This window comes from Hemicordylus capensis, chromosome 13 (genome assembly GCF_027244095.1).
Source record: "Hemicordylus capensis ecotype Gifberg chromosome 13, rHemCap1.1.pri, whole genome shotgun sequence".
In the NCBI taxonomy this organism is placed as follows: domain Eukaryota; kingdom Metazoa; phylum Chordata; class Lepidosauria; order Squamata; family Cordylidae; genus Hemicordylus; species Hemicordylus capensis.
This window is the reverse complement of record NC_069669.1, coordinates 13,876,561-13,889,948: the sequence shown is the minus strand read 5'-3', so window position 1 is coordinate 13,889,948 and position 13,388 is coordinate 13,876,561. Positions and strand designations below refer to the sequence as shown.

At 48.8% G+C, this 13,388-nt stretch overlaps 1 protein-coding gene across 9 annotated transcripts in view; it reads right to left on the bottom strand.

The window, feature by feature from the left end:
* The window catches only part of LMF1 (lipase maturation factor 1), a 317,423-nt gene that overhangs the window by 155,719 nt on the left and 148,316 nt on the right, over positions 1–13,388 (bottom strand). For 8 of the 9 annotated variants that reach the window (XR_008311949.1, XR_008311948.1, XR_008311945.1 and 5 more), the window contains exon 11: positions 6,046–6,243. Coding sequence is in view for 4 of the 9 variants with exons in the window: in XM_053275923.1 (XP_053131898.1) it covers positions 6,069–6,243 (175 nt within the window). In the remaining 5 variants the exon portion in view is untranslated. Of the gene's footprint in view, positions 1–5,932; positions 6,244–13,388 lie in introns of those variants that run through there. The other variant, XM_053275924.1, reaches the window with a different exon arrangement.

The window sequence follows — 13,388 nt, the reverse complement described above, 5'->3', positions numbered from 1 at the left end:
ATGATGATGATGATGATGATGATAGGAGTCAAAGCAAAAGCCTGCATGGCCTGAGGAACAATTTGTTCCAGTGGTATCTCACCTGCAAAGAGGAAACATGATATAAAAACGAAGGTCTCCCCCCTCAGACACCCACACACATGTCTACAAGGGACCACGAGGGGAGGCTCAATGCAATAAACAGCTCATTGAGAGCGCCCCCCCTGCCCCTGAGTGATGTACATGCTGTTTACCCCTCGTGTGCTCTGTATATTCACGCCATAAAAGTAATGCCTTGTGAAGGATATATAAGCTCCACTTCAGGCAGTGCAGGCAGCTGGGGGCGGGGGACAGGGGGCTCATCTGGTAATTGCTCAGACCGAGGCACAGAACTGCCAGCCAACCTTGAAGGAAATTGGCCATCGACAGAGCCTCTCTGGAGTTTCCCTGACTCCCAAGGTGGTTCCACTTGAATTTAAAAAACAGGTAATCTATAGCCCTCTCCAGATGTTATACAAAGCTCTATACAAGCAAGGTCCCACCCCCCACCCTGCCCAGAACTGCCCCGTCAGTCAGGAAGTCCCGCCCTGTCAGTCTGGAAGTCCCGCCCCGTCAGTGCTCCACTCATGGTTAGAGTGGCGCTGTTCATCTGAAGAGGCAAATGCCGCATCCGTGATGTTGGGCGTTTCCGTGATTGGAAGATGGCGTCTTTCTGAAGAGGGGGACGTCACATCCCTGACGGCAGGCGTTCCCATGATGGGCACCTCCATGATCCAACCACAGGAGTGCCCACCACCACAGGTGCAGCATTTGCTGTTTTGGATGTACACTGCTCTAACCACTGTCAGGGATGATTGATGGGGCGGGGAGGCCTTCCAGTCCCTTTCTAGGCACTCAGCTCATGCCGAGTGCCTTTATGTATAATTAGGGCTATAGTTAGGGCTAAGGTCTAACCACTGCACTACCCTCCTGTTTTAAGAAGTGGCACTGAGTCACTAAACGGCATCGCTTGCCCATATTTTGTTCCCAAGTAGCTGAATCTTTTCCATGCCTATGCCGATTCTCTAATAAGAGTCTCCTGGCCACCTCTTGCTTGTTTGGGCCTTCAGTTTAAGAGTAGAGGGTCTTCCGACCACCCTCCTCCTCCACAGCTGCCCGTCTGGCAAACATAGTTGGTGACCAGACACCGACCTGTCCACGTCTTCGCCGATTAACTTCTCTTTGGCTCCTTTGTAGGGAACTGGGGGTGGGTGGGGGTGGGAGAAAAACCTGCTATGAAGCTTTGCACCAGACTAGCACTTAATAAATGTTAACATGAATTAGAAAACTCTGACATTCCACAATGGGATTGTTGAGACAGGCTAATTCTTGAAACTGTTACGGACTAGCGCAGATGGATTTTCATGGAAAATGGAAGGCCATATGGGAAATATATCCAAGCACAGCAATGTGCACAGATTCTTTAACGGTTTTTCCGTCCGATGACTAGATTGTCCAAGACCTATTGGAAATGTTTATGGCTGCAATCAGCAAATATATCATCAATATATATAAAATGTAGGTGTTAGAAACATGCACACACACACACACACACACACACACACACGTCAAGATACATTGACACGTTCTAAAACAATAGAAATATCACCATTTCTTTTATGAAGAGCCTGATCTGCTTGGGAATTTTGCTAGAAATGTCGTCTTAAGGCAGTTTTTTAATATTGGTTTCTGGGGAACTCTAGGGTTCCTTAGGAACTTATTAGGAGTTTCTTATTGGGAAGACTGCTATCTATTATCCTTGAGAAATCCTGGCCAATGAGTGAGACAACACAGGATTGGATATAGGTTATTGATTGATTGACTGATTGATTGATTGTTAAATTTATATACTGCCTTTCAAAACAATCCCAAGGCTGTTTACACAAAAATTAAAGCAGAGCCTGATCCAGCAATACCCCCAAGCTGTGTACTTAATGTTATCCTAGTCTTCAAAGAAGGGAAAGAGGAGAATCCAGGAAACTACAGACTGCAGTTTCTTACTTTAATACCAGGGAAGACACTGGAACAGGTTATAAGGCAGTCTGTCTGTAAGTCTCTTGACAACAATGCAGTGATTAATAGAGGCAGCATGGATTTGTCCAGAATAAATTACTAGCTTAGTGGATTGGGGGAATGCTCTGGATGTAATTTATCTTGATTTCAGCAAACCATTTGACAAAGTCCCCCATGATATTTGTGAGCAAGCTGGTCAAATGGGGCTAGATGATAATACCATCAGATAGATGTGGAACCGGCTAGAAGATCATAGCCAAAGAGCGATCCATGGCTTCTGATCATGCACAGACACAAGAGGATTTATAAAGTTATGGAGAAAGTGGATGGAGAGATTTTAATGGTCTCCCAAGACAGTAGAACCTGGGAGTCATCCATCGAAAGTGAAGCGCAATGGAGTCACATTATGCAAAGTTCATATGGCCAAGAGCTTAGGTAGCTGTGATGAGAAAATACAATGTTGTACTGGATCAGTGGTTCCCAGTCTTGGGTCATCAGATGTTGCTGGACCACAACTCCCATCATCCCCAGCCACCACGGCCTTGGGGATAATGGGAGCTGTAGTCCAACAATATCTGGGGACCCAGGGTCTTCGATGACCCTCTGGTCTGCTCCAGCACGATTCTTCTTACGTCTTATACAAGGTACGGTGTAGTAATTTCTCTGCTCTACGACACCGGCAGTGGAGTTAAGCATTCCTGGGTTCAACATAAATGTTACACACTCACACAGAGAGCTGGATGCATTCCAACTTCTATCCTTTCCCTCCTGTCCTTAAGAATCTGTGTCCTTTCTCTGCTTTCCTGCTCTCCGATATGTACCTTGTCCTCCCCCTACTTGTCATCGTGGGGACAGAAAACAGGAGGTGGGGGCTAGCTTATTTCCTTTGACAAAGCGATGGAGGTTTGGGAGGAGGTAAAAAAAAACAAAAACACCCACCCCTCTTGAGTTTACAAGAGAAAGGAAGGGCCAGTGTTTTTACAGCCCTCGCTTTGCTGTTTGGAGAATGATCACTATTTGTCTGGAATGCTTCCGGTTTTCTACTAGACGTGGCCTGCTCCGAGTTTCTCCTCGTCCGTTCTTCCCCCTGAGCTCTTCACTTCTGGGCCAGTGGGAACCAAAGACAGGACAAAACACAACACTTCACAGCTGTGAGCCTGCTTCCTCCAGGACCCGGGGTTCACTCGTGATGCTAATTGGTTTTGCAGAAACAATCAAAACCAGTCTCCAATAGAATGGAGATGATGCCGAAAAGGACCTCAGCTATGCCTGACATTTGGTTGCTTTTCAGATTCTAGGTCATAACACAAGTGAGGTCACCCTGTTGTGGTTAATGATTGTGGTTTGTGCGGCTTAGGAGCAGTCTTCTACCGAGTCAGACCCGTGGTCCATCTAGCTCAGTATTGTCTACCCAGACTGGCTGTGGCTTCTCCAAGGTTGCAGCAGGCAAGAATCTCTCTCAGCCCTATCTTGGAGATGCTGCCAGGGAGGGAACTTGGAACCTAGATGCCCTTCCCAGAGTGGCTCCATACCCTAAGGGGAATATCTTACAGTGCTCACATGTAGTCTCCCATCCAAATGCAAACCAGGGTGGACCCTGTTTAGTAAAGGGGACAATTCATGCTTGCTACCATGAGACCAGCTCTCTTGCATCTAAAGGACATGACACCCCTTTTAACTCACCCGAGAGGGGTCAAGAACCGAAACAAGAGTCTAGCCTGGGGAGGGGCATCAACTGATCACAAGAAATCCAATGCATCACCTGGTCCACCAACCAATGTCTACAGAGGCAGCCCCTCAGCAAATAACCTGAGGTCTCTCCGAGTCTGCGAGCTTGGTAGAGAGTGCTACCACCAAGAGTGCTTGAAAAATAGAGGTGCAGGTCATTCCCTGCTGAAATTCCACCACTTCCCACTCAGTCCAGAGCGAATCCTGGTAGGTGAAGAGGCAACCGAAGCAGTCCAGCCAATCAGGGAGCCAAGCATGGTTTAGTTCCAACCTAAACTAGCATATCACTGTCTCTGTCACCTTATGGAACTGTTACCAACAGCAGGGCGCTTTCCAGATTGCCCGCTACCACAGTGTCACAACGGATCCCTTAAGTGTGCTTCTGCACTGCCTGCGCTGTCGGCAAGATGTTGTACACTTTTCCGATGCCTTTTTTCTGATTTTGTTGCCGCGCTGTCGCCCTATAACGCCGCATATGCGTCGCAGAAAAATAGCTGTAGTTCTCCGTTGTCACGTACAACGGATTTCAACTGCGGTTTGAATTCGGCACACGGAACGTTGCAGTTTGCACCACTTTTTGCGTCGTAAGGCTCACTACCTGGAAACCATCCAGGTAAAAACATTCAGGGAAGAGACAGGAGAAGAGGTAAGTCAAGAGGAATAAGAAAATATGACCTGTTTAGCTTGGGACAAGCCGGCGTCAGACTTGTCGTCTCCAACTGCCTATAAAACACACACACACACACACACACACCCTGCACCATATTATCAGTAACCAGAAAGAGGCTTAACTCTGTAGGACACTCTGTTGAAGCCAGTCCTCTCGGGCTCTCAGGGTTTTCCCCAATCCCCAGCATGGTGGCAAAGAAACTGAGGTAGCAGCTTCGAGAGCAGGCTGCTGTTCCCAAACACACGGAGAAACAGGATCTCACTTGTTCTCTAATCCATTTCACGCCGAAGAGCAATCAATCAACAATAGCTGGAAGCAACACGTAGCTTAAACCGAAAACTGGTGGTTGAGACGCTTTTCTTTGACACTCAGTAGAAAATTCCTTGCAAATCTGTACTCGGGATATTCATTTTCAGGTTAGATGCCATGCAGGGTAGGAAGCTGAGTAACCAGCAATCCAGCCAGGTGAAAAAGAGAATATGTTAGGAAACACCCGTCTTAGAATTGTAGCATGTTTGAATTGGAAGGGACCTTTGAGGTCCTCTAGATCAACCCCCAAGGCTTCTTCACAAAATGTGGGGTTTTTTTAGTATATATGTTTTGGGTTTTCCCGCCAAGTGCACACCAAAAAGTAAACATATTAATGAGACAAACAGACAATTGTTTGAAAACAAACTGCTACAGATACTCAAGATGCATAAGACAGCCAAGATGGGTACAGATCTGAGTTTGCGGTTGTGTAGTGTGTGAAAGTGTGTGCACGCCCAAACCTTCATTTTTGTAAGTTTCCCCCTCTGTGATTTAACTGCACTAGAGAAACGACCAGCCGCCTCCTCTTCTCATCATGCATCTTGCAAGCTTTGCAAGGAGTGTGGGGAGAGGCCTTTATAAAGTCTTATCAGGAGAATGGCGGTTTGGGGGATTTTTTTCGAATGGACCAGAATGACTACCAGTAGTGGTTCATCCTAAAAAGCCATGGTGGGCACCAAAGGAGGCGCAGTTGTCTCTGCTTCCGGACAGCAGCTGGAGCTCCTCTTCTCTCTCCTGCCCCACCCAAGAGTCATTCCGCCTGCAGGCGGGCATTCGTCAGGTTAATTGCACAGCTCTACCTAACGAATAGCCAGCCTGCAGGCAGCACGGAATAGAGAGGAGGCACCCGAGCTGCTGCTGGGAAGCAGAGGCAGCTGCACCACCTTTGCCGCCCGCCCCCCCCCCCCCCAGCTCATTCGGACCTGCCGCTGCTGATGGATACCTATGATTTGTTTTAGTCTTCCCCTGGGATTTTTTGAGTTTCTTGTTATTTTAAGGGTTGTTTCCTGCTGCCACCTGCTTGGAGAGGTACATTATGGCTAATGAAGGGCTCCAAGCATATTATAAATAAATACATAATTCACAGGAAGCTGCCATATACTGAGTCAGACCATTGGTCCATCTAGCCCAGTATTGTCTACACAGACTGGCAGCGGCTTCTCTAAGGTTCAGACATTCAAGGAAACACATACGTTTACTCTGTCCTGTTGACTTTATTGTAACATGTTAGAAATGGGCTGTGGGGGGCAACAGACTTAATTTTAAAAAGCAACAACAGAAGGATTGTCAAGGTCCAGACAACCAACCTTTCTTGGTCACCGTCCACTCCTCAGTCCTGCGATGGCAGAGGCCAATTCCGGGCCTCGAAAAACTTCCTCAAGGCTTCCAGATTGACTGGCGGGAAGTAGGGCCCGATTCTCTTCCGGATCCACCACTTCCCGTCTCCGGCATGGTTCCCTCCTGGCCGGCTGAACTTGTACCTGAAGTGCTCTCCACGGACCCATCTAGAAGTAAGAAAATGCAAGCCGACTTGGATGAGAACTGAGGCGGGATATGAACTCATGGCCCCCTTTCACAAAGGGAGCAACACTCATGTTTATTATCTAGAATGGAGTTCTCAACCCTGGGTCTGCAGATGTTGTTGGACTACAACTCCCATCACCCCCAGACACAATGGTCTTCAACTAGTTTTTCCATCCATAACAGAAAGCTCAATGTGGCCTTTGGAAAGAAGAAGGAAACACCAAACCAAGCCGATTGGGGGGAAAAACAAACAGCCACAAAAAAAGCCCAATCAGAGCAAAGGAGAAGAGTTAAGCAGTTGGGTGGGTGGAGCCGAAGAAACCTATGGGAGCAGGGAAGCCACCACCAAGAAGACCCTTATACCAGTGTTGTTTACAATCACCCTGTTGGGTTGGACCATAGCACTGTCCCCATACTCAAGATGGGGGCAGCTAAAGATAGTCGCTTGATGAAGCCCACTTAGTGGGGTCATGAGCCTGGATAACATCAAAAAGAAAGATCAATTCATGGAGGAGGAGAGGTTTATCACTGGCGATTTGGCAGGATGGCTATGTGAAACCTCCATGCCCAGGAACAGTATACCCCTGAATACCAGTTACTGGGGGAGGCCTCTTGCCTTCATGCCCTGCATGTGGTCTTCCGAGGGGCACCTGGTGAGCTGCCGTAGGAAGCAGGAGGCTGGAGTAGATGAGCTTTTGGCCCCATATGGGAAGGTTCTTCTTAAGTTCTTCATGAGCTCATGGCAAGATCTGAACTAGGAATCTGCTTTGTCCTATTTCTAACCCCAAGGATTCTCCAGCTTGGGTCCCCAGATGATGCTCCCACCTTCCCCAGCAGGAGTGTCCTTAGAGAGCCCTGGTGGGGTGCAGGGCCTGGGGTAAATCAGCCAGAGCAGGGCCCCCTTCCAGGTAATTGAAAGAACATGACTGGGGCGGTCGCCCTGTTTGCCCTGCCCTAAGGACAGCCTGGATCTCCAGTCACAATGGCCCTTGGCTGCATGGTGGGAATTGGGGCCCCACAACATCGGATGACCAAACCTTGAGGACCCCTGTGTGATGGGTACATCACACAACACATTGACTCCTGAAACAACTTCTGTTTCAGGAGACAATGTTGACTCCCCCCGTAACGTACACACATAAGAAGAGCCCTGCTGGATCAGGCCCAAGGCCTATCTAGTCCATCATCCTGTTCCCTCAGATGCCTCTGGGTAGCCCACAGGCAAGAGGTGAGGGCATGCCCGCTCTCCTGCTGTTGCTCCCCTGTGACTGGTATCAAGAGGCATCGTGCCTCTGAGGCTGGAGGTAACCTGTAGCCATCAAGACTATTAGCCATTGATAGATGTGTCCTCTATGAATTTATCTAAGCCCTTCTTAAAGCCATCCAGGCTGTCGGCTGTCACCACATCTTGTGGCAGAGAATTCCACAGATCAATCAATCAATCAATTTATTCCATAGATGCATTTTTTAAAAAGGTAAAGGTAAAGTGTGCTGTCAAGCTGATTCTGACTCCTGGTGCTCACAGAGCCCTGTGGTTTTCTTCTGGTAGGAGAGGTTTACCATCGCCTCCTCCTGCGCAGTATGAGATGATGCCTTTCAGCATCTTCCTATATTGCTGCTGCCCAAAATATAACACCAGTGGGGATTCAAACCGGCAAACTCCTGCATGCTAGTCAAGCATTTCCCCACTGTGCCATTGGGTGGCTGGTCCCTGAAAATAGGCTTGGTTCATAATTAAGCACACATTTAATCCTCTCCTCAAACCCATCCCGTGACCCACAGGTAAGGGCTAGCAAGGACAGGGGGGAACAACTTCTGCTTCTCTGCCCCCAGGGAGCCTTGGTGGAAAAAAACTCCTCGCCACCTTTCCAGGCTTGCCTGAGAGGCTGTTTGCAAGGCTCAGAATGCCATGGGTTAAATAATTAAGGGCGGGGGGTGGGTGGGTGGGTGGAGAGAGACATCCCAAGAGAGATGGAAGAGAAAGACCATATTGAGAAAGAGGCTGGGTTGGGTCGGAGGGGAGGAAGTGGGGAAAGCCACATTCATCAGCCACACCAACCGCTTCTGTGTGTTGGTCCCCCCCGCCCCCCACGCCCCCGCTGACAAGCCCAGTGCTTCGGAGGAGACGCCTCCACCTACAGTGTGCTGTTTGCCGGAGAAGTTAATAAAACAACCCACCATATAAAAATGTCAGAGGCACATCAGTGCTCATTTGGAACGTTCTCGCTTCGCTACCCGAGCACAGAGCCGGCAGGGTTCGGCGGCCACGGCTTCTCCCTTGCCCTGCGTGCGTTTTTGGAAGACGTCGCGGTTGGGTCCGACTGGGTAAAGGCATGGGGAGGGCCTGTGCACATTGGCAACGCAGCACGGGGCGAACAAATACTCATTTTGGGAAGCTGAATGAAAATGTGCAAACGAGAACATAAAAAACTGGCCTTTGCCCCTCAGGCCCTCCAGAAGTGATTGGATGGACCGTGAAGTGCCCTTTTTATCCAGCCCTTTGGCCAAGGAGCTCTCCCTTGCTTTTTTAAAAAAAATGTTGTAGCTGCATTTCTTCTGCTTTTATGTTTTTATTCAATGGTTTTAATCTTGCCATTGACCGCCCTGGGGTCTTGGGACAAAGGGCAGTGTATAAATATAAATAAATAAACTGCTGGGATGCCATAGAATGTTGCCAGATATTCCAGCTGCTCAGGTGAAAGTGTCAGAAATAGAAAGCTGAAAAGCACCGCTTTGCGAAGGGAAGCAGGAGGGAAGTTTCAGTGGGGAATTGTTTATCCCTACAGAGCAGGGTGGGTGGGTGGTAGAGAGCACAAACGCTGGCCTTCAAACTGTAGCCAAGTGCAGGCTTAGGTCCAGCTGTGGGAAACTGGATGCTGGACTAGAAAGGGCTTGGGCCTGATCCAACAGGGCTATTCTTATGACTGGGACCAAGGACCTCATGCTAGGAAGTTCCAAAGAAGTGCAGCAAGGAAATCCCCAAAAACATTCCCATCCAGCACCAATAAACCAGCATTCTGGTATAGACCGCTCTTGAACATGGAGGTTCTGCACCAGAGCCAAACTGCCTGTGGTGAATGTGGCGGTATAATTCCTATTCATTTAAATCATTTATATTCCACCCTCTTGTGTGGATCACAAAACTAATCACAATAAAACAACACACAGTTGAAGAAGAAGAAAAACTAAATATACAGGCAGCAGAGCAGTATAAACAACTGGAATTGCAATTAAAATCAAGTTTAAAACTCAAAGCTCTCCAGTGCAGACAGCAGAGTTAAAATGCTAAACAAGCAGATCTTTTTCATAATGCAATATTCATGCTGCCCTCTCTGGCTTCAGCATTGCAGATTAGTCTCCGCTTGGCTGTCACAGAGCAAACCTGGATTCCATCACAACGACTTGTTTCACTTGCAGCTGCTCTTTTAGTAGTCTTTAGCAGAACAGTGGGTCGCCCCCCGCCCCCCCCCCCGCCAATACACACACTCCCCACCCCCTGGGGGGAAAAAACAAACAGGGGCTGAAGTGTGACTCCCAGAGTGTTTACTTTTCAGGAGCAGAAAATTTCCTGTTAATAATTAGAGCATTACTGAATATCGACATTTACCCAGGTAGCCTGGCAGGCTGGTTTTACGAGATGTTACTGATTTAAAAGCTGGGCTGTTCTCCGCAGGGACCCCTCCACTTTCCCCGAGTTAGAAAACCCACCTGTCCTTTGGAGCAGCCTTGACTGGTCCGGCACTGATTTGGCCTTTCCGAGGGGGCGGGGGGGGTGGGGGCAGAAGAGAGCTGCCAATCACAATGTTTTGGAGGGATCATTTCTGCAGCAGACTCCATTTATTGTGGATTTGACCATTTGCCTCGAGATGTGATTCCAGCTGTTCCGAAATCCAACTGACCTCTCCAAAAGCCACTGTCAATTTTCTGAACATAGGTATTTATTTCATCCAACACTCTGAATCCCGGCGAAATCAACGGGACGCCGAGTGTTTTAAGAAATAAGTAAATATCCATATCTTTACATTTTCTGGAGTTTGTTCGCCTCCCCGCCGCCAGGGTATAAAACGATTCCTCTTTCTCCCTGACAAACTCCAAACTCCAAGCACCATTTGTTTTTCCATCGACATTCCACAATCCCTCCACCTTCCCGGTAGCAGCTGCACCGGCCAAGATGCCACCAACTCTCAGCCCATGATGACATCTCCCAACTATGAAAGTGTTAAAAATTAGCAGCAATATTGAAGCTGTTACGGCCGGAGTCTAAATCTTCCAGACAGCTGTAATTAGTTGCAGAGGGTGCAGCTGTCTCCCTGGAACAGATGACACTGTTTTGGAGGGAAAAGGCGGAGACACACACACACACACACACACACACACACACACACACACACACACACACCTGGCAGAATCCATGGCTTGGCCAAGTAGCCCAAGTATTCGCCTACTGGGAATGCTAGCACACGGGAGAAAAATATCACGGAGCCACCGAGTTCTCCTGACACCACAGGGTACACTCTCACATGTGGAGCTCTGGAACACCCCCCCCCCCATGAAATCAGAACCTCCCCATCTCTGGTTGCTTTTAAACAACTTTTGAAACACACACCTGCTTTATCAGGCTTTTCGGTTACGATGCTTTAAAGTTTTATCGATGGCAATTTTAATTTGTTTCTACATGATGTTTAGGTTTCAGTTGTTTGGTTTCAACTGTGAACCGCCCTGAGATTATATATAGAGCGGTATAAAAATACGATAAATAGATCTGTCTGGCACTCACTCCAGTGGCTGGACAGATGATGATGATGATGATGATGATGATGATGATGAAGAATTTGATTTCTATACCACCCTTCAAAAAATGGCTCAGGGCAGTTGACAAAGAGAAATAATAAATAAATAAGATGGATCCCTCTCCCCAAAGGGCTCACCGATCTAAAAAGCCACATCAGATAGACACCAGCAACAGTCACTGGAGGCACTCTGCTGGGGGTGGAGAGGGCCAGTTACTCTCCCCCTGCTCAATAAAGAGAATCACCACGTTAAAAGGTGCCTCTCTGCCCAGTGAGCAGGGGACCCCTGCTAACTGCTAAGATGACCCCTTTCCCCACCCAAATGGGGGTAGCTCCACCATTAAGCCCAAGTCCACCACCTCGGAATCCCGGCGATCGCCCAACTCCAATGTCGGGATGTGCCAGGAAGGCGGGGAATGGGTGACCGGCGACTAGGTGGGAATGGCCTGACGCAGTTTCCTGGTTGCAACAAGCAGAGCAGGCTCCCTGCCCAGGAAGCAGGACACCAGCCACCGGGACAGCAGGGAGGAGGGATGGGTAGGGCTCACTCACAGGCCACCAGGGAGACTGAGGATGGGGGAAACAGAGCAGGGGTGGGGACGGAAGGAGGCGGGGCCCCAGGGGAGTGCCAGGGCTGAGCACAATTATTTAGAGAGGTCCTTGCCGGTGATGAGGAAGACCCCTGGGGAACTGGTCTGGGTCTCCCGGTGAGGAGTCAGGCCTCTCTTCTCCCTGGCTGGTGGTGGAGGAAGAGGGTGCATTAACCTCCTCTCCACCTTCTGAGGCAGCACAGGCCCCGAGCTCTGCCTAAGGCCCGAGGAATAACCACGAGGGTCTACACCAGGGCTGCTCAACTTCACCCCTCCTGCAGATGTTGGCCGACAACTCCTATAAGCCCTGGCTATCGGCCACTGTGGCTGGGGATGCTGGGAGTGGTAGTCCAAAAACAGCTGGGGAGCCTAGGTTGAGCAGGCCTGGTCTACAATATAAATACATAAAATTAAGTGCTAGCAAACTGCATGAAGATGGGTTTTCCATCAACTTATAGAAAACGGCAGTCTTCAGAACCTTCCGGAGACGCGGTTCTATTGTGATACGGATGCTCCCATGCCACTCCAGCGAACATGGCATTTGAGTCAGGCCACGGGTCCCTCTAGGAACATAGGAAGCTGCCATATACTGAGTCAGACTTTTGGTCCATCTAGCTCAGTATTATCTTCACAGACTGGCAGTAGCTTCTCGAAGGCTGCAGGCAGGAATCTCTCTCAGCCCTATCTTGGAGATGCTGCCAGGGAGGGAACTTGGAACCTTCTAATCCTCTTTCCAGAGTGGCTCCATCCCCTGAGAGAAATATCTTGCAGTGCTCACACTTCTAGTCTCCCATTCATATGCAACCAGTGTGGACCCTGCTTAGCTATGGGGACAAGTCATGCTTGCTACCACAAGACCAGCTCTCCTAGCTCACGACTGTCTGCTCTGACTGGCAGCGGCTCTCCAAGGTTTCAGGCTTAGGGGTCTCTCCCAGGCCTGCCTGGAGATGCTGCCAGGGAGTGAACCTGGGACCTTCTGCATGCAAAGCCGATGGTGTTGCCCTGATCTATGGCTCCATCCTCAAAGTGAACCAACTAAGGATTGGGGTATATGCTCTTACCTTTCACCTTCTCTCCCATGACACGGACAAAGCCAATATCGAGCACTTTTCTAATTGAAATCTAATTGTCCCTTTCTCACCTAAGGAAAACCATATTTTCTCAGCCGCAGCTGCCTTCTGCGACAGCATGCTAAATCACGTATTAATTCTCTCCGCTGAAACCTCCAGTGCCTGGGATTTATGGCAACAAAATGTTTTACAAACCATCAGCCGGGCCTCAATATTTTGCGTGGGGTTGTTTCAAAAGGCCACCCCCCCACCGCTTCGAGTTAAGGTTCACACCCAATTTCGTTGCTCCTGATTCCCCAACAGCCCCATTTTTAAAAAATCCATCACCTGCTTTTCATTTCACATTTATCACACTTACAACAACAGAAATAGAAATCCACATAATTGTAGGAGTTTTTTTAGGGAGGGTCAACAACTACCTATGTTGATCTTCAACATTTCATTTTGAAGGCATTAACGGACTTGGAAATCCTCTCGAGTATTGGAGGAGGAGAATTTCCATCAGCTCCATGGTAGCGCTGACTCAAAACAGGGGAGGGATGTTTGGGGAAACTGTGAAATGTGCCCCACTTTGGTGAGCTTTTGCCCCCCCCTTTGGCAAAAAGGTGCAAAACTGTTCGCTGGGGGGCAGGTGTTGGGGAATACACCCTGGTTGACAAGGCTGATGCTTCCTTCC